The 21,996-nt window shown below is 41.6% G+C and overlaps 1 protein-coding gene across 4 annotated transcripts in view; it reads right to left on the reverse strand.

The window, feature by feature from the left end:
• The window catches only part of LOC117817362 (LIM and calponin homology domains-containing protein 1-like), a 128,701-nt gene that overhangs the window by 19,620 nt on the left and 87,085 nt on the right, over window positions 1–21,996 (reverse strand). For 2 of the 4 annotated variants that reach the window (XM_034690036.1, XM_034690038.1), the window contains exons 9-17: window positions 15,338–15,596; window positions 6,443–6,569; window positions 5,973–6,130; window positions 5,099–5,573; window positions 3,653–3,955; window positions 3,056–3,155; window positions 2,831–2,934; window positions 2,645–2,750; window positions 275–303 (exon numbers count right to left, since the gene is read on the reverse strand). In XM_034690036.1, the coding sequence (XP_034545927.1) occupies window positions 275–303; window positions 2,645–2,750; window positions 2,831–2,934; window positions 3,056–3,155; window positions 3,653–3,955; window positions 5,099–5,573; window positions 5,973–6,130; window positions 6,443–6,569; window positions 15,338–15,596 (1,661 nt within the window). Of the gene's footprint in view, window positions 1–274; window positions 304–1,904; window positions 1,980–2,644; window positions 2,751–2,830; window positions 2,935–3,055; window positions 3,156–3,652; window positions 3,956–5,098; window positions 5,574–5,972; window positions 6,131–6,442; window positions 6,570–8,529; window positions 8,566–9,857; window positions 10,194–12,746; window positions 12,996–15,337; window positions 15,597–21,996 lie in introns of all 4 variants that reach the window. The other 2 variants (XM_034690034.1, XM_034690037.1) reach the window with 2 other exon arrangements.

Genomic DNA, 21,996 nt, shown 5'->3' on the forward strand with positions numbered 1-21,996 from the left:
GCTGCAGGGAGGCTTTGACCTATTTTTCCTGGAACAGGGGATGTATATAGATAAAGTAGCTTTAATAAAAAGTACAGTGCAGTCATTCTTTAATAACCTTCCTGCAGACTGTACGCTCTCATCTTCAGCTTCTCTCTTCTTTTCATCACTCTCTTAATAAAGTTAATCAAACTTAAATAGTGTAACCCAGGACATGATGAGCCAGATGAGAATCACCAAAAGAGTTTTCTTAGAGTTCACAGATTTAAAGCAATCAGATGATGCTTTTACTCACGTTTCCTCTGTAATCCTTCTCTGTCCCTTCTGTCGAGAGAGTGATAGAAAAGGTTAAAGTTAAAATGCAGTTTAAAATTAAATCTAGTTCATGATTAAAACAACGTGTCTTGAAGGGGAAGCATTTAGGATGAGCCAAACGTTGTTTTGACAACCTAAGAAGTAAAGATGCAGATAACGAGGAACAAAGACAGAAGGACAGTCCATGATGAGCCCTGCATCCGGGCTGTTCAAGAGTTTTAATCCAGATTATAAAATCAATTGTTTACTTTTTCAGGATCACATAATACATTTTATGTTTGTTTGTTTCAAGGTAAAGCTGGATTGGATGGACTGGATTGTGACACAGATCTTTCAGGATCACCAAATAGAGTACCAGGGATCTAAATAGGACAACACACTTTTTGCCACAGGGGGGCGCCAAAATCCACACAAACTGAAAGTTTCTCACAGCAGTGTTAAATGTAATATTTATGCTTGAGATAGATGTGAATAAGTAATTATTCTCATTACTTTATCTTCTGTGCTGCAACATTTAAGTGCAAAATACATTTTTAAATAAGTCTAAATAATCAAAATGTTGTCCACTTTCTAAGTTTTGATCCATTTTGTTCATGTAATCCAGTCTGAATCCAGCACTCTGAAAGGATCAGGAGTCCTTCTGAATCAAAGTTATCTTAGTCTTACTCAGAGGTTAGAACAACAAATATTAAGAGGTTTAATCTGGATAAAAACCTAGATTAGATTACCAAATTTTATATGATTTTCCTTGTCTATACTTTTTGAATCACTCCATGCCAAGATTGGATCTTATTTAGAATCTTTGATCTGATCAGTCACTCATGAACAGTGGGTCCCTGTGTCGTCCAATAGGAATTTGTCGGTTTTTTGGGGAGATTATTTTTGTTCATGTTAAGCAAATCACTCCAGGTTGGAGTGACCCAGATTTTGAAATAGACCTTATATGATATACTAGGTCCTGGTGAAAAACAGGTAATATATAGTCCACTAAGATAATCTTGAAACAGATATTTATCAAGTTGAAATGTTTTATAGGCCATCTTAAATCAAAGTACAGTTGACACAGGTTACCTCCTTCAGTGGAGATAAACTGAGACTGTGCAGCAAACCCATACCACTCCAGAGCACACTCTGTCTCAGCTAGGGTTGCAATAGTATGCTGTTTCCTGGTATACCACAAATAACAAATATACAATGTAAGTTTTCTTTTATGACGTCTTATCAGAACATAACTATTGGTGAAATCATATCCAGCATTTCTTAATCAAAACACTTTATGATGATACAAACCATTTCAGTATTTGAAACAGTTCTGATACCATGAAAATGTCATACCTTTGCAACTCTATGATCAAAATCAACAAACAATGGAAACAAAGTGATGAGTCAGACCTACAGAAACATTTTCATTGTACAAAGAATGACTAAGAAACTTAAAACACACTGAAACACAGAGAGCGGATTATTAATCATAGAGGAGATGAGTAAAAAGGACAGAATGAGACTATGTGCCTGTTTGTCAAGCCCCTGAAGAAACGGCAGGAAAACCCTGTGCATTCAGCACCCGGGGGATGGAACATGATCTCCACCGATGAAAGAAAGGGGTTTACCTGGTGGAGCGAAGAACTCCCAGCGTAACTTAGGGTTGCTGGTTGCCAGAGGAGACCTGACAGTGTTTTCAAACTCTACAGTGAAATAAAAAAAGTATGCGGGTGGAAGGAAGGGAGGGAATAAGGGAAGGAAGGAAGGAAAGGAGGGAGAGAAATGATAAGGGATAGACAGATGTCAAAACCAGGGGGTTTGTAGGGACATCAAGAGAACCGGGGAAGCTTTTTACAGGTCTGCTCCTGTAAGCTAAATTAATTACATCCTAAAAAAATCTGTCATTTCAAGTGAGAATCATTTATAGTTAGCAAAAGAAATTGAACTTCAACACGATCCCTTCTTAGGGACCAAAGTAGAATAAAGCAGAATCAAAAATAACTTCAAAGTAGTGCTTCTACTCTATCCTCTGCTATCTGGAAAGGCAAGAGTTCACCTCTTCTACATGTTTTAATTGGTTTGTGAGTCCCATTAGCTCGTTTATCTTCCTGCTTTAGGAAAAGAAAAATGTCTACTAGAGCAGAAGGGACAACTTCTTTTATTTAAAGATATATATATATAAAAAAAGGTAAGCAGTATTTTTTGTAGGTTGCAAAAAAAAAAGTCACCAGTAATCGTACAGGATAAAACAGAATAAGGTCAAGGCTGAAAAGCAAGAGGAGAAAAAGCAGGAGAGGAGGAAGCACTTCTAAAGATGTATGGAAAAGAAGCTGCTGGTCTGCTTTTTGGATATGAGGAGTTCACTGACCTGCTGTTGTCTCCTTTGGTGGGTGATATCCAAACGATCCCGGTGCAGCCAAGCTCGGTAAATCCTCCTTCCTATGTGACGACTCTTGGGAGCCGGGAACGTTTGTCTATAATGAGATTCAAATTTCAGATGAAAGATTCTTTGTTTTGTTCCTGAAGTTGATGTAAGTGTGGTGGGCAGACTCACCTGTAAAGAGACTTGCTGAGTTTGTTGTTTGTTTGCTCCTAGCTGGACAGGGTTTTGGGTTTTCTGACCTGATGGTTCAGATTTTATTTGATCTCTTTTGGCTTCTGAAAAGACACAGATACAGTGTTATCACTTATTGCAGTTCAGCACAACACTCCATCATCTAGAAAGGCACAAGTCTATGAGCAACCACAAGATGTCAGTGTAGCAGCATGCTGGTCAGACCTGCAGTCATCCTTTGCTGAGCTGCAGTGTTGGACTTTTCTGGGGCAGTTACAGACTGCTTTCCGGACTTCACAAAGCTCTCTTCTGGCTTCTGCAGCTCCTGTAAAGTTCACAGGTGGTCCCCAAGTTAAAAGACAAAGACCAACAAGCATATGTAATGCATGAGGCATATCTATAAAACAATGTATACCAGCCTCTAAGAGACAACTTCAAATACTTAGATAACCTTGCTTAAAGCCCAAAAGACAGTAAAAGCATTAAGTGAGATCTGAACTCTGTGACCCCAAAAAACTGATTTAACTTGCATGGATAATTAAATCAGGCAAAGCAAAAGCAACACTCGCACCAAAAATGTTCTCTCTGGTTTAATCTTGATTTTAAATGTAGTGAATGAACTCAAGCAGACTGTGTTCTGTTTGTAAACTAACCTCAACCAAGACCCTGACAGGGTGGCGATAGCACATGTTCTTAAACTCTCAGGCTTAAAAAAAGCAGCATAAGGACTTCTCTAGCGCACCAATAACCTTTGATGAATTGGACTGTTTGATAGTTTGTTCAATCTAAGCTTGTAAACGTTTTAAAGACTGTGATCCTGACCGATGGGAGCGAGGTGGGCCGGCTGGGTGATGAATGCTCGATGACTTTTTCTTCTCGGTTGTCCTTAGAGACAGTCTCTGTTCCTCTCGGTGCCTCCTTTGTCTTTGTTGACACCGAGCTTTCTCCTACAGTTGAGGCAGGTGGACTGTGCGTTGTTACGGCTGCTGACGAGGGAGCGTCCACCGTGCTGTTGGTGGTTTGGGAAGGGGAAGCCTGGAACTGAGGTGGAGATTCCCTTCCTTGACTTTCAGGCGAGGTTGGAGCACTTCCTATGTCGCCGTTGACTCGAAGCAAACCATCGCCCTGAACGAGAGGGAAAGGTTTAAATGCTCACTGTACAAAAGCTTTGTTATCATGAGATGACTGAGAACCATGGATGGAAGAATACTGTGGTGTAAAGGTATGAAACATGGGGGGAATACTGCCTTCATTCTGCTGTAGCTCACAGTTTTTCTAAAGTAACTTTCTAGTTGATGAACCATAAGAATCAGAATAAACCCAGTGCCCTCATTTGGTGGTCATTATCAGCCTCTCATCTCTGTTCGTTATTAGCTATTCATCCTGCTCACAACACCATGCTGGCACTCTGACAAAGAGGCCCTAATGTATGTGTGAGGAGCTCCTGGTAAGCGGTAACTTAAGACACTGTGCTGGAGTTGGGTGAATGCAGGCTCTCAGTCTGCGCCCCCGCAGCCTCCACCTTCTCATCCCTTTCAGAGCGGTCTGTGTGGGCCGCCTTTGTCCACTGGGAGCCCACTTCACATTGAGAGGACCCTACTTGTCAACTTCTTAAGTCAATAGGGAACAGAGGGCTCCATTGAACGCTGGGATCTGCTCAGACTCCTGACAAGACATTCCAGAAAAGCGCTTTGCTCCATTAGGTCTGGTAATAACCAGCCCCTCCCTCGCCCCCACACCAAAACATGAGATCTCATTTTGAATATTCACATTTGGCAATTTTTTTACCAGAATAAAAGAAAATGGATGATCTCGAGACTACTTTGAGCTTAATTGAAACATTTCATGCTTGTTCTGGGAGGGGAAGTCTTGTGTTATCCTAGAAACCAAGCGGCTCATTACCATGGCGGATCTGTGGCATGCTAATGTGTCTGCCAAGAGAGCCCGGAGGGAATTTACCCACCAGCATGAGAGGAGGGCAGCCAGCAGTGGGAAGTTACACCATGTAAAGTGGTCAAGACCTCAAACCATGCCCTCTGCAGAACTGTGGAGGGTACACCAACTACATTCCAATCATTGTATGTGTTAAAGAACAGACCTTCCTGATCTAAAGAGAATATACACTGTGTGAAGTCAGAGGGGAGATTTTAGTCTCATTAGTACACACCTACACAGCAGATGGAGGATCTACAATTATTCATTCCTTTTCATTAAAATAAGATCTCTTGTGAGAATAACAATCGCTCAGATGTTCAGAGTCAGTCTCACCTTGTTAGGCCAATCAGCCGCTGTGGGTCGAGACTGGAAGTAAGGCTTGGGCGTCAGCAAAGGCACCGGTTTTGGCGACAGGCCTCTATTGGATGGTGGCTCGGACGAGCGAGAACGGATCTGAGGCCGCTGGTGTGAGGAGTCTTTGGGAAACTCCTCGATTCGCGCCTCCAGTGTGGACGTGAACTTGGGAGCCGGAGCTGACTGCTGGCGCAGATATTTCATGGGCCCGTTGGGGTCCATGTCGAAGGGGTCTGGGGTCATCGGGGAGGGGGACAGGGAGAGAGGGAAGGGCGAGCAGGGATAGGAGGGATCAGCAGATATGCTGCGGTCCAGCAGCTTTGGCAGCTGTAGGCGCTCCAGCACCGATTCACTGATGGAGAAACGCTGGGCGTAACGTTGGAGGATGGATGACGCCTCATCAGGGGTTCTGGCTCGTCTGTAGGCATTGCGAAGATCCTCCTCACGTCGCTCTCTGTGGAAGAGGGAAGGTATCACATCTGTATTAGCTTCTTCTCCCAAATTAAGTCACAACCCAACAACTCAAACAATGTGCAGGTTTGGAACCTTCTGTAAAATCTTCTTCAAAGACTGCTCTTAAGAAGCATTAGCAGAAATGATCAAAGAAGAAAATTATAGCATACTCACAATAACAAGACATGCATTTCTATTACTTTTACTTCATGATTAACCAACCACAGCTGCTCTCTCTCACTAAACTTTCTCCAGAGTAAAAAACCCACATACATTTTGGGGGGAGTCATATTCGTCTTTGCTCCAACTAACAGGAACTGCAATGAGCATTCAATTCTTTTCTCTGACAAGGACCCAGTTTCCCATTTTTCAACCACCTCTGTTCATGCATTCCACCTACTTGTCCTCCACTATCTCTCTGTAGGTCTTGATGCTTCTCCTCCTCACTGCGATACAGGGGTCTCCTGACATCAAGTTCTCCATCATTTTCCTCTCCTCCTCCTTCTTGATGAGGTCCTGGGAAATACTCCTCCTCCGATTTTTCCACCGGGCCAGGTCCTGACACACAAACATATCAGAAGCGCTTCAGTTCCAAGTATAACAGGGACATAGCAGCACTGTGAGACCTGAAGCACCGCTGTGGCCCTAGAAAACTGATTTAGGTCGTTTAACTGGGGCAGAGCGAAAAAGTGATCAAGGTTTGCGGCACTTCAATCTCTTATAAAGACAGAAAACATAAAGTGTTCAGATGAGAGAAAGCTGTTCTTTAAGGATCTTAATCCAGTACACATAAATTAAACACAACCTCACTCCTACAAAAACAAAGACTAAAAGAAAAGGGAGCAGTGTGATAAACTCTGTGACACTCACATCCTGCCAGTGATCCTCCTCTTCTTTCATCTTGTTGTACTGGTTGTGCATCAGTTCATGACGCACCTGACTGTGGGGCTGCATTAATGAATCTTCCTCCCCACGCATGTCGATCATACTCACACTCCTAGATGAGAGGAGGGAGGGAAAGAGAGAATAAGAAGAGAGAACAAGAAGTTACAAACAGATAAATATTCATTCAAGCAGAGGACGATATCAAGTTATTTTCAAAATGCTGAAAGTGACTCCAAACATTCCCCTCAGTGCAATGCACTGTCAGTAAGTATATATGTTTGTACACATGTTGGCCATTATTTCATAGTCATGTGAAATAAGGAAACACGGACACTTAACTTTTACAAGACTTCCAAAACTCTGCAGTGGTTTGAAAGTTCATGTGAAAAAAACAATAAAAACATGTGTCCCCACCCAGAATCTTTGTTTTCTATCATAGTATCCAAGAAAAATACAACCTAATACTTAAAAAGTTTATTCTAAAAGGAGAAGAATAAACTGTAACCAATGGCTCAGTACACAACCCAACAAAACATGTTTCCTTCAAAGACTCCATGAATGTAAATATGTGCATTGTGGAGAACACGACCAAAAAATAAACAACCCTGTTTTAAAAGGAGCTAACCAATCTCCTCCCAAGACCAAGTCATTCAGCATTTCTTCTTTCAAGGGATTCACCCATGGCTTTATCTTCTTAATATTATGTCCTGTCACGTTTCAACATTTGTTCAAACAGGAAACAAACATGTATGACTGGTGCATTTAACTTCAGGCTCCATTAAATGGGACCTTTGAAAATACCTGCTTCAGGTGCAAGAACAACTGTAGAAGTTGTCCAGCTTTGATGCAGGTATTATAAGAAGCAACAAACACATTCTACAAACAGTCAGGAAACAAATGCACTGGTCTTGTTTAGTCTCTTAAGTTAAAGCATACATTTTTAGACAGCATACAAGAGAGTACAGGGAATATTATTGTTAGGAGCATGCTGCTGTGTTGGTTGTTGCAGATTGAAGGAAAGATAGCAGGAGATATAGCAGCACAAAGGCTGATGATGAGCTATTTTCTTCAGTTTAAGCCAATAAGAAGGTAACAGTTTAAGTGTGTCATATGAGCTCTGGCCCAATCTGCTACTTTGAAGTATATCCTGCTTCTTCATCCTCTCCCCTGCTTTAAAAAGCTTCAGTTTCTGCTTAAGCTTTCAGCAGATAATGACGCTTACTCATGATATTCTTACATTTCGTAAAGGAGAAGGATGTGACGGTGGAATGGTGATTAAAACAGTTGTTACATGAAACATGCAGCTCGCACAAGCACTGATGTCAGAGAAGAACAGTTTAGTCCACAGACATTACTGCGGGTACTTTCAATAAATCTGAGGAGTGGCTTCTTGCCAACAAAAAGAATAATCCATCAGATTTTTGAAACACATTATATTTAATATGCAAGGGAAAAAGACTCTGCTTGACACTATCACAGCAAACTGTCATACATATCCCTTCTGCAGAGTCATTCTATGTATCATTTAAATCAGGAAACATCTGCTGAATCCAGAGACATAATCCCTACTCTTCAAAAAATATCTGGAAATGATCTGAAGGATTACTTTTTGGGTTATTAATTCACGACTCAGACAAGTTTTAAACATGACTTCATCTCCCAGAACTCTTCATGCTGTGAGGGCTGACAGAGAAAAATAAATAAAGCACTAATTGAAGACATTCAGGAGACAATTTCAGCATCACATGCTGCAGCATTTCAGAGGATTTTCAGCTCCTGCAAGAGTTTAGATTTGAGGAAACTCTACATTCTTTAATATCTTTCATCATAACAAAATGGTCAATAGAATAAATGTTGCAGTGATATTTAATCAAACAAAAACTCAGGTTGTTCAGTAGTACTCAAGTGGCCTTGAGGAAAGTCTTTGTATGACTTCACCCAGAGGTGGATTTCTCTTAGGTTAAAAAAACTCTGAAGCCAGATGAATGATTAAACGGCCTGTGTGAGCTTTGCAGTGCAGAGCAGCGCTGAGGCAGATAGCAGAGCCTCTGAATGGGAAAGAGACAACTTACTGTGGGTCATCTGACACACTGTGTGTGCTGCTGAATCTATTGAAGGCAGAGAGTATGAGGAGAGCACAATCACAAATGAGAACACTTAATGTCATTCATGTGACGACTAAAACACATGTAAGTGTTAACTTATTGGACAACATAGTGTGTTGTGGTTACAGACAATGAGTTAATCATGACAGAATATGTATCAGTTAAAGGCAGCTGATGAACTTCAAACATGCATGTCTACAGGTTTTGTCTGTGCACAGATGCGTTTGTCAGTTTCTTGGTTTGATGATAATCCTCAAACCAAGCACCAGGGGGCAGTCTTATCCAGAACACAGCCAGAGCAGGACAGGTCAGACTACAAGTACATTGCATCACTGCAAAACAGAAATATTTCTAGCATCTAACAGATGCAATATGGCAATGATCCTAGAAGACAGCTGGCACTTCAATAATAAAGAAAGCTCATGCATCTTTTATTAGACTGCACAAGAGCAACATGAAGGATGTGTCTCTGTGTTTGTCTGTGACCACCAGTTGAAGGTTTGGCCTAAACCACATAGGTCTTCACACAGTCTCAGTCTTTAAAGGAGCCTCCTCTTCTCTGTGAAGTTGGATGAGTTGTGAGAGAAAGTGTGGCCTGTGGTTCTAGCCACATGTGAATAAGGAGACTAAATTGAGAAAGGCCTCGCTGGATTAGAAGCAGAGGAACTGATGCCTTTGATGGATATTTGCCTCATGGCATGTTGTAGTTTTGGTGGTATGGATTCTTTAAGATGACAGCCTGTGGTACAGTTTGCATTTCATTTCAGCAAATGTCAGTTTTTTTGATTGATGAGAGCACTTATGATTTGATCTCTAATTTACAAACTTGAAGATGTTCATGCAGGAATCAGGAATTGGGGAATTTTATAGCATCACATTAGACCAAATTCAATTCAGTTCCCTTATTTCTCTAATTGAGTTTTCCTGAATAGATCAAATGTTGTCAACTTGAGTCATGCAAGGATAATAAAAGACAACGCTATCCAACATTTTCTCATCTCCAAATTTCTAAACAGAAAAAAGGAGTTCGAAAAAATTGAAATTTTGCAGTTTCCATGCATTTTTGTGTTTTAACAACCATCGTTTAAACAAATTTCAATCAATGTGCTCTCATGAAAAAGATCATGCAACTGTGAAGTAGTTAATTCATTCATTTAGGACTCTGAGCTTGAGGTGACATGCTGAGATTGAGCACTCAAAGCATCAATGGAGCGTTGATTGTTAAAGTTGATTAATGTTGCTGAAGCTCAACGTTGCAGACACAAAATGTAGTGTAATTGCTGGACGTGGCTCACGTTGCTGGAGGATCGCTGTCCACCCAAGATCCATGCGGGTCCTCACTTTCGCTCAGCGCCCTCCCCTTCCGTCTGCCTGCATCTGTTGTTGCTGTTGAAGCAGTTGCCATGGTAGCAGGCACAGGAAGGAAGTGGGACAGGCTGCAGGTGGTGGTGTTTTTGGAAGAGGTCAGCGTTTGCATTTCAACATCTGCACCTGACAGGGCAGCGTCGTTGTCGTCTTCCTTCACAGGTGGAGGTTTCCCTGACGTGGGGACAGGGCTCGTTGCTGCGGGGTTTGCGGACGGAGTCGGGGATTGTTGAAAGAGTTCCTCTGAGCAGGAGCGAGGTGGAGTGCTGCAGAGAGCAAAGCAAACTAAAACGCTAACAGTGCTGCCTGGTTATCACTCTACATCATCAGACAGCATTCCTCTGAAGGAGCCAGTTTTTTTAAAAAGACATAAATCTCAGAAAATAGCACAGCAAGGTCTCAAATCCCCTCCCGGCCAGACTGTACAGAGAAAAACAAACAAACTGCAGCACCAAGCTTTTTGTCGTTTGTCACCAGAAGATGAACGGCTGCTTTCTGGGAGTCTTATTATTGGACCGCAGAATTCCAGATTGCATGGCAGGGAGGGGAAGGCTGTGAAAAGACCAGTCTGCTCAGGGTCAGGGAAGGAAGAAAGCCTCATTTCCTCACATCCTGAGGGTGGGTCGAATGTTCATGTTCCCTGTGAGTGTTTGCATGTGGACACGCAGCACATTTTTGTGTGTACCTGCTCTATGAATGGCTTTATATTCAAAGATGTGTGCGGGTTTGTTAGGATATCACTGGAAGCTAGCTAACACCAATCCCATGCGCATATTTTTATCCTCTAGGATTCGGTTTTATCGGTTCAAAATACAGAATATGGGATGCATTTGTAATGAAGATGAATCATTTATGAACTATACTCAGCCTTTGATATTTAATATTTCATTTGGAATACCTGCTGAAGCTCAGAAACAGCCCAAAACTGAAACACAACACCATGTGGCGAGTTGTCAGCACTCCCCTACTTCCAGCCTAACATACAAAAACAACCAATTGATGACTGACTGAACTTTAAATGCATTTTCAAAAACCTCTACAGTGCTGTTATTCAGCTAATTTCCAAGTATCAACTTCTGGCAACACTGAAATGCATAAACTCCAGCCTGGGTATTCTTCCAGAAAAAATGCAAGCTGTTACAAACTGCCTCTTTCAGACCCTTTTACAATCATCCCAGAAATCCCCTTTTCCTTGGAAAGAAGATATAAACAAGTCAGACGTCTGCTGAGCATTCTTTTCACTCCCTTGAAACGCTGACAATCCAATCAAGGCAATAATATCTGTGCCAGAAAGAGCTGGAAACTGGGGGTGTGACTGTATCAAGTCTCCAACAGCTATGTGAGTGAGATGTCTGCTGGACCAGGACAGAAACACCAGATAGGGCTGGATTGTGAAATAACGACAAAGACTTGGACTGACATTATCCAAGAGAGCAACACTGGAGTCACACAGAACAGAGGATTTAAGCACTGTGACATATACATCAGTGCTGTGTCGTGATAGCTCATCCTCATCTCGTTACCCTTTACTGAGAGTAATGCTGTGACACCTGAACGGCCTTCAGGGTAAGGAATCAGTATAACAACAGTTTGAGAACAGGGCCTGCTGACTCACTGTAATGTTGCTCAACGTTCCCAAAAGGACTGCATGGATGGATGGAAAATATCAGCTTTCAAAACTAGAACTTATTACTTCCAAATAAACAGTCCTGACAAAACTGGATGATCACAAGTGGAAGAATTATCCTGAACTGAGACATTGTTTTTAGACAGACATGGCTATGCTGAGGCTTTCAGGAGCACTTACAGGATGTTTTGCATCGCTCAAATAAAGTATCAATCACCTCCTCTCTGAGGCAGGAAACTCAGTCATACATATCTCAATATTTGAACATGACACCGCATAACTAGATTTCCCAAAGTGTAATGGATGTTTTTTTTAATAATATGATGATTGCAGAAGATCCAGACAATGTTCACTGTCAAAGCCAGACTCCTGTATTACCCAAAATGCATTTGAGCCTTGCACTAGTTTTGATCTGCAAGGGTGTAATGCTGGCAGAGGCTAAGGAAGCCTCAATCAGCTGAGGAGAAACGAAGATAGCAATAGGCTGTTGATCTGGTGAGCTCATTTCTTCCTCACTCTACTCTCCAAATATATTATAATGCATATTATATTATAGAACATTATATTAATAATTTATATAATACTATTATATAATATGATAATACTATATTATATTATAATCATATTATTATATTATATTACATTATATCATTTTTTTATAAGAATAATAATATTAAGTATTACTATTTATTACAACTGATCATGTTACTATCTGATACCCATATATATTTATTTATTTTATTTAGATTGCATACAATCTGTTATAACCATTATAACATCATAACATTTGCTTCCTGCCTGCAATTACACCATATGTAACATTTGTATATGCCTTTAAATTCTATTCTTTTTTCATTTAGCTATTTTCATTTCCATTTTTCCTTTATTTATTTGTTCTCTATTAGTGCTCTATTATCCTTATTCCACTCTTGCTACTTTGTCTGTGTTGCTGCAACAACCGAATTGCAGCTCACAGCTCTCTCCAGAGCCACAAAAGCTTTCATTGAACTTATTTTCAGTTTCACAGATTAATACAATCAGTGGAGTTCTTGTTTTTGCAGAGCATGTAATGTGAAGGAATAATCCCAGATTCTGTAACACAATACTTCATCTTTACAGTTTGCTGATTTGAGAAATTCTGAATCAGGAGCATTTTAAGAATCAGGAGAAAAACAGAAGTTAGGGTGAAGACCTTTGCTCAGAGGTGACCATCAGCTGAATTTCCTTTGGGGGATCTGCATGAGGCTGGGGGAGGCTATAGCGGAGAGGCTCACTGCTCCTCCTCACGCCTGCTGCATGGATCTCAATACAAGGTGGGGAGGCAGGCAGATCCCCTTCCTCAACGTCCCTTCTAGTCTGCTTCTCCTCATGCATCTGTATCTGGGGTTTAAGGGGCGAGGAAGGGGACGGGGTGGGGGATTCTCCAAGTGGGACGCCTATGCTAGGGACAACATTTAGACTGTTATACCACCATTTATACAGCACACACAGAAGGGGGATATATATAATTCAAGTGCAGCCAAATCAACAACAACCAAACAAAGACGGCGTTCATAAGACATGAAACGAGGGAATGAAGGTTCACATATGAGATGACAGGAGACAGGATGGAAACACCAGGACAGATGGAATGGAAGGAGATGGGAGAAAAAAAAACAACAGTGCAAATATGATCAATGCATGCTTTTTGATGTAACACAACACAATGGATGAAATGAACAACAGAGGGAATGAAAGACAGATGAGGAACACGGGCTGAAACAAAGAGGTAAAACAAACATACTTGCAGCTCTTTAAAATGTAAACCCACTCAGGCTTAACTTATTCACTTGCAGATATTTTGCTTTAAATATCTGATCTGCTGCTGCTGTCCATGAAAATCCAACTTAATCTCCAAAACATCAGAAACGTATTTCAATTCAATCCTTTGACTCCTCTGCACTGCTCAATCACACCTCTACCAAAACAGTGCAGGTGGATACAACTTATCTAAGCAAAGGATTACATGGGACTTCCACCAGATCCGTGTCAGATCCGTCTCTGATCCACTGCAGGATCGTGGGACAGCTGGAGTCACTTCTCCTCCTCCTCTCCCCATCCATGTTGTCTTTATGGTCCTCTGAAAACCTCTGACCTGTTGACTCCAGGCCTGGCTCTGCTCTGTTGAGATTGATGCGTCATGCTCCGGCAAAAATAGAAGTCTTGCGTATCTGATCCGTTGTGTTCCGACCTGCCGGATCAGAGACGCAACTGGAACGCAACGGAGCGGATCCAGTGGGGGTTAACCCATTGACTAGAATAGAAACCTATCAGCTCTGGTGCTGTGACGGATTGGACATGGATCTGGTGGAATTTGGCCGTTAATCTTCGTGTGCATGAATCTGAAACTTCAACACTGCTGCTCAACACGGTGAAATATGTGATCTCAGTTACCCAACCATTAAATTCCAACAAGGCCTCCAGACTTTAATCTGCTTCACTTCATCTTAACGCAGCGTTATTCACACTTTAGTGTCATCAGAGGCAGAGCCAATGAAAATGCATATCTCACCTCCATCAGCCACTCCTCCGTATACGTGCTTGACAGAATTAATCGACCCAAAATTGTTGTTGGGTATGAGGAAAGGTGAAAGAGCAACCTATAAGCTTCAGAGTCATTCTAATCATTATTTTTGATCTATACAACAAAAGTCTATAATAAGGTCACTGTTGTGCAACTTGTCCTTAATTGACCGGTTAGTTCCTCTCCTGACCCGACCATCACCAGCGACACTCACAAACGGATGAATGGCTGAGCCTGATGTTGGTCCTGACAATTTTAAAATCCATAATCACAAATGAAAACTCTGCTGCACCATCACTCAATTAACGATAAATGTTGAATGTAAAAAATGCTGAAGAGTTGATTCAATCGAAGAGTGTAGATAATTCAATTCTTGCCACTCAGAGACCCCCTCCTCTGTTAAGGCTGATTTATACTTCTGCGTCGAATCGACGGCGTAGCCTACGCCGTAGGTCCGCATAGCTCCCGTACCTACGCAGAGGCCTACGCACGTAGCTGACGTGCACCTCCTCCAAAATGTAACTACGCGTAGAGCCGACGCGGACCGCAAGCTCTGTGATTGGTCCGCTCGACGGCTTTGTCTTTCCCGCATTCACAGCACTTCCGGGATCCCGCACATCGGCCATGTATTTCATCTCCTCCTCTCTATTCTTCATGTAATCATGTCTGTATGATAAACAGCAACATGTATCAGCTGTAGATTAACATAACACGCTCTGAATCGATGTGGAAAAGTAAACAGAGATCGTAGCAGGACCGGAAGCAGGCGACCGGCTATCAGAGAGACCACACTGCCCTCAAGCGTTTCGGAGGAGAATTGCTGCGCGACACGGACACATCGACGCAGAAGTATGTGGGGCTCATGTCCGCGTCAGCCCCTGCTGCGTAGGGGCGACGCAGAAGTATAAATCAGCCTTTAAGTGACACATTAAACATTAGAATTAAGAAAAAATGGCGCTTCTAAAACTTCTTAAATGTTATCACAGAAGTTATTCCATCAGTTTAAGATGTTCTAATGTCCTCTTTAAATTCACAAACCACACTTTGATTTTTAGTGTTACAATGTTCAGCCGTATAAGACAGGTTTTCATTAGATTGATGACACTTTAAACAAAGTTTAATAATAACACTGTGTGTACAACTCTCTGATTCACACCTTCATTTAATCGTACATTTCTTCATGCTAACATTTCCTCTATGCGACAGTGTTTGTGTCTCACCTCAGTGGTCTCTCTCCCCCTACAGGGGAAGTTGCAGTGCTCCAGCTCTTGCGTGCTCCCTCCTCTTTGTCGTTCCTCTTCTTGCGGAGTGGCGTGGGCATGTATCCACTCTGGTTGCTCTTGTTAGGCAGGTACTGGTTAAAGGGCATGGCGGTTTTAGGCTCACTGATGGATGTCCGCCGTGCCAGCATGTCGTCTTTTCGGACATCTGGTATCTTCCTGTGGGGCGGGCCGTCGGACTCTGAGTCACTGCCGCGGCCTGATGAGAAGAGGAGACAAGGTGCTTTAGAGAACAGAGTGATTACACAGTTAATAAAAACAATTATTTTTAATAGGCGGAGGTTGGCAGGGGTCGTCATTAAAGTTTAACACAAGGTACTTGTGCTGAAAGAAAGGATGAGCGCTCAGTGAAGAAACCCACCCCACTATACCCTCTACTGATAACTTTAGTAGCCTACCCCATGGCTCCTCATGTCCCCTAATGCCACAGATAGGTATGACAAATGGGCAGTCGGAGCCAGCACATCACTGGGGTTATCAAGTGGGCTCCTCCCTTCACTGATGTTTCATTTAGTAAGGCCCACGACACCTCAGAGAGGCTGAACAGTTAGCTTTGGCGTCTGAGAGCAACCCCCCTCCATGCCAGCTCCCACTGTCCATCATATCCACCAGAAGAACACCCAAGAATAAAGAAAGTCTACATGCTTTAATAAAGTTAATTGACTTAAAGCATGAAACATACCTACATTTTAAATGACTTAAAACATGTTGAGGAGGTATTTCAACACATAAACAGGAGGCCTGCTGCTAACCTGTACTGCATCTTTTCTATGACTTCAATGCTTCCAATACCAAGCTATCATTACTTGAACACACTCATAAGTATGTGGGGTGGTCGATATGTCTTTTAAGTATTTTTCAGATTAATAAGATTTAAATTCAAAACAACATAGAGAGGTTTGACAAAGTAAATTACTACGTAGTGATTTTCTCCATGAACTTTCCTATTGAAGTGTCAATGTTTACTGAGGTTAGATGATCATCTCGTGGATTTATTGCACCTTTGATGAAGCATGTTCATTAAACTGAATCTCTATCATGTTAATTAAATTATAAATTATTTCCAAAACGTTTCAACTTTAAGGATCTGAGAGAGCAAAGCAATGAACACCCAGCATGCTGAGTCATAGTTAGATCAGAAGAGAGAGAGAGAGAGAGACAGAGAGAGAGAGAGAGAGAGAGAGAGAGAGAGAGATAAATGATAGAGAAAAAGAGGGAAAAAGAGAGAGAAATAAAAGATAGAGAGAGAGAAAAAGAGGGAAAACGAGAGAGATAAATAAAAGATTGAGAGAGAGAGAGAAAAGAGGGAAAAAAGAGAGGCAGAAAAATACAAGATAGAGATAGAGAGATAGAGAAAAAAAGAGAGGATAAGGAGAAATAAAAGATAGAGGGAGAAAAAGAGGTAAAAAGAGAGACAGAGAAATAAAATATAGAGAGAAAAAGAATGAAAAATAGAAATAAAAGATAGAGAGAAAAAAAAGAGGGAAAAGGAGAGAGTAATAAAAGATACAGATAAAAAAGGGAAAAAAGAGAGAAATAAAGATAGAGATAGAGAAAAAGAAGAGAAAGAGGGAGAGAAAGAAAGAGAGAGAAGAGAGAGAGAGAGAAATAAAAAAAAGAGAGAGGGAGAGAGAAATAAAAGATAGAGAGAGGGATAGAAAGAGAGGTGAGAGAGAGAGAATTGAAATATAGAGATTGAGAGACTGAGAGAAAGAGAGCAAGAGAGAGGAGAGGTTAAGTTATACCAAAGTTGAGCAGTAAACGTCCAGCAGAAGAATCTCATTGATGAAACCTCTGAAATATCTTCGTCCTGGACGTTAAGAATAAACTTCAAATCTTGAGTTTCTTCTCAAGCTGTTACATCATAAAGATCTGAAAGTGCTGTTTCAGTGTTATTATGTGTGCTGCACTCAGCAGCTGAACATAAATCAAACCCTGAGCAGGCTGAAGGCGTGTTTATATGAAACAAAGCAAGCCTCATAAATCAGCACTACATTTATATTGTGCATGTTCTGCTGAGTAAATTCTAACCTACAGTTCAGAAGAATTCACCGAGGCTGCTTCTGCGTCCGCCTGCTATCACGTTTGAAACACATTGTTAGCTCTTTAATGTCAGCGGCAACACCTGGCCTTGCAGAAGTGCATTGCTCAAGGACTTCCCCTACTCCACGTCTTAAATTCCTCTGCAAGATGTTATTGTGCAATCCTTAAAAGAGGGAAATGAGGACAAGAGTGACTGATTCATCCTGAGCAGTCCACTCCACCTTCACTAAGCTGTTTTCTTTTTGCTAATGCTTATCCCAACATTTGGAAACAGCAGAAACTGAACACCCTGCCGCCTCACTTTGCTCAAGGTCTCTCAGAATTCCTCCCCAAGATGTTCAGCATATGTGCTACTGGAGTTCCCCTCCCATTGGATGCATGCACACTCGATCTGATGACTCAATGTATATATTCTCCAAGTATGAAGCCACAATTTCAACCAGATCTGAAGCATTAAATCTTCTCTTTGCTCTAAACAGATACATGTGGACTCTGCCACAGCTCACAGTGGAAACAAACGTCATAATTTGAACTTGTGAAAACCTCCTTTTCTATCAATAGACCTCTTCAGTTTTTTATGTGGTTTTAAAAGATCCACAGATCAAGGTCCAAAAGAGGCCTTGAGGTATCTGCACTTCCCAACAATGAAGGGTTAAATTACGTCTCTTAACCCATCAATTGGAAACATAAGTGACTCTACCATCCGAGTCTATCCATCCTTAAGAGACAACATGTGTCTTTATGGGGCGATGCAGCCTCCCTGAACATATGGAAACACTGAAGCCTGAGGGGAGGTTTATCACGGGTCAGTGCCGTACTGTAGCTGAGCTTCACATCAACTTATTTACATTGATAATCAAACATGCAGTCACATTACAGGAGATGTTAAATCCATAGAGTCCAGTTCAAGACGAGGAGCAGTGATTGAACAGCAGGACGAGGCTGCAAACAAAGAGTGATTGAGGTAACCTCAACTCTTCTAAAAGCACTGATGTAAAATTAATGATGACACTTTCTGGGATTGTATTCATGCTTTTTCCAAAGCTCCCATATTATGAAACATATCTATCAAAGCAGAACCAAGTCTGTGAGAAGTCATGTTCTTTTTATCTCCACACTGTGTTTGTGCCTTGTGCCAGAACTGGGAGAAAACAATCATAGTTTCACACTATAAAATCATCTGGGTTATTTGTATGTCTGTAAACAAACCACAGCTACACTGACACTGCAGAGAAGAGTCAGAGGGGAACTCATTTAGAAGGAACATTTATGAGTTTATAACTCAACTGGTTGCCAAAAGAGCCAAACAGCCCTGCCTCACTGCATCATCTATCTCTCATTTTTTAAAGTTTGTTTCAAGTAGCAATGGGAATTTTAAAAATGGATCCATGTAGAAACCAGAAGAGAGGAGAAATCAGTGTGAATGATCAGAGAATGTCTGGCATACAGACACAGTCGAAGTTGTGTGAGTCAGACCACATTATTAATTCTAATTCTGACCACATGGAAGAGTACAGGGCTCTGATATTTGAAGTTGTTCGGGGTATATGCTGCCTTCAAATGGAACTTGTGAAATCGTGAAGTTGTGTGGTGAAGTCGTGTGAATGAGTGGCTTGGCGCTCAAGTGGTAACACCATTTCTCGACAATGGCGACATGAAGGCTAAAAGTTCAATCGTTTAACTGTGGAAGTGGAAATGCTAATATTGCAATTTATTATATGTGTTGAAATGCCATGCAGAGGAACAACAAACTCCTCTTGGTCCCATACATGGCTAATGCTGCGCTCTCCCTATCGTTCGCTAATTTCGCTCCTGTAACTCCAGACCCGATCAGTTCCATAATAACTTCACGTATTTGCAGGAAACTGGAGTCAATGGGCTCCACCATTTCTGTGTACGTCATCAGACACGTCGCAACTCGTGATCTCCAGGTTAGATTACTGTAACTCCCTCTTATCAGGCTGCCCCAATAAGTCTCTAAAGATTCTTCAGCTAGTTCAAAACGCCGCAGCTCAAGTATTGACTAAAACTAGGAAGAGGGAGCACATTTCTCCAGTGCTAGCTTCTCTATACTGGCTCCCAATAAAATGTAGAATAGAATTTAAAATCCTTCTTTTAACCTACAAAGCCCTTAAAAATCAGGCACCCTCGTATCTTAAAGAGCTCATAGTGCCCTATTACCCCTCTAGAACTCTACGCTCCCAACATGCAGGCCTGCTAGTTGTACCTAAAATCTCTAAAAGTAGTATGGGAGGTAGGACCTTCAGTTATCAGCCCCCTCTCCTTTGGAATCATCTACCAGTCAGGGTCCGGGAGGCAGACACCCTCTCCACTTTTAAGAGTAGGCTTCAAACTTTCCTTTTTGACAAAGCTTATAGTTAGAGCTGGATCAGGCTTGGACCAGCTTTTGTCATGCTGCTATAGGCCTAGACTGCAGGGGGAACTGGCGTACTGACACACTGGGATCCTAGCTCACCCCCTTCCCCCCAACCCCCTCATCACTTACTTTAACTCTGCCTGTCCCATTAAAGTTACTAACCATAGACCTTTCTGGAGTCCCTGAGCTCCATTGTCTCGTAGATTCCTCTGAGCTGCCGTAGACGTCTTCCTGCTGCGGACGATCTGGACTCCAGCTGATACGGACTTGCTGGACTCCAGCGGCAACAGCTTCTACGACTCGTCTCATCACTATCACTTCTCTCTCTTACTCCCCTCTATCTGTCTTTCCAGACCCAACTCGGTCGAGGCATGATGGCTGTCTAACATGAGTCTGGTTCTGCCTGAGGTTTCTGCCTGTTAAAAGGAAGTTTTTCCTCTCCACTGTAACTAGCTAAATGCTGCGATGTGCAATGCTCATGATGGATTAAGGTGGGGTCAGACTGAGTCTTACCCTGTCTTGAAGTTGGGTCTCTGTTCATAATTTCACATAGAGTGGTCTAGACCTCCTATGTTTGTAAAAGCGTCTTGAGATAACGTTTGTTGTGATTTGGCGCTATACAAATAAAGATTGATTGATTGATTGATTGATTGATTGATTGATCTTGATGGTTTCAGAAAATGTCGAATTTCGAGGTGAATACGTTAAGAGAGAATGCATTCATATGTTCTCGTGAACACGGTAAACACGACCTCATTCGAAGGCACCAACAGTTCTTTAAAGCTGGGGTTGGTAGTCAGATTTAGACACACTGTTTGTTATACTGGTTAAAATGATCTTTATAACCCGATGGCAATCAATACAAAATGTGTTCTTAAAAAAGAGCGGAAAAAAAGCTGCTCTACAGCCGCAGTCCTGAGGAAATGCTACATTCAAATTCATGCTAGTTTTCTGTGGCTACCAACCCTAGCTTTAAATAACTAATTTTGACACAGTCCATTGATGTGCATTTTCTTCAAAATGTTGTCATCATGCCAACTTTGCTGTCAATTCTTACCCACGTTGGATGTCAATAATGTCCAAAGACAGATATAAGTTCAAACCCTTAAACCATCTTGATAATATCTGTGTACTCTTTCAACAAGCGTTTGCCCAGCAGTGGAAGCCACCTTACAGAAAAGAGGAGGTAATTCTTTCCTTTAAATTACCACAAACATAAAGTATCTCAAATATCAACACTTTATCTATCTACAGAACTTGTCCGTAACAAAAGAGCATTGCAGTTATTGAATCTCCTCCACAGATTGAATTAAACTCTGGTGTCTGTCGTCTAATCACTGTCAGGGTGAAGTCAGCTAACACAGCTGAATAGAGAAAGGGTTTTGTCTGAAGGTCAGGGCAGAGGACTCCTGACTCAGTCCAGTTGGTCTCCGTGTTGATAAATTATCCTCTTGTGCTGATTGTACTGAGGGCTCCATGTGATTGGATGATAACTGAATTGATCCTCTGTTCCCACTTCTGTAGTCTGTGCCCCCTGAGTCTGGTGTGAAAACAGATTTCTTATTGCACCATAAGAGCCAGGACTTATACATATTATAATGTAACATTTTCACCGTGAGGTGCAGCAGCTAAACTGGTTTGGAAGAGGTCATTTCTGGTTCTCTATAAGCAAGGGAACCTGGTATATTTTTGGTATCACTAAGAGTGAGGTTCCAAAGTTTAGTTGATACCAAGCAGCAAAGTTATCACACCACAGCCCTCTGATTGGTCGGGGGGGATTAATTACTGTAGGACAATCGTGATTCACAAATATGGAGCATCCTACTAAAGCCTGATACTTTAAATAATTATAATTACAATATTTAACAAAGATTTTAACTAAGGGTATCCCCAAAAACTACAGTCTGGTTAGTTGACAACATGAGTGTTGACAACAAGTGTTTGTGGGACTTTAAGAATAACATTAAAGCAGCAAATCTGGCCTACAGTAAGGGGGGACAATCTACAGCAGTGTGACAAAAATGTGTGCAGGGAACACAAATCAAGTCAAGCTAAGTCATATAAAGATGCTCTAAGCTTTTGTGAGATGTGTTGGTCTTGGCCTTACCTTCCTAACCCGTCAATCTATAGTAAGCAGTGGGTTTGGGATGTATTCCATAAGTGGGACTTCTCCAAAAAC

Source organism: Notolabrus celidotus, chromosome 8 (assembly GCF_009762535.1).
Source record: "Notolabrus celidotus isolate fNotCel1 chromosome 8, fNotCel1.pri, whole genome shotgun sequence".
NCBI classification, from domain to species: domain Eukaryota; kingdom Metazoa; phylum Chordata; class Actinopteri; order Labriformes; family Labridae; genus Notolabrus; species Notolabrus celidotus.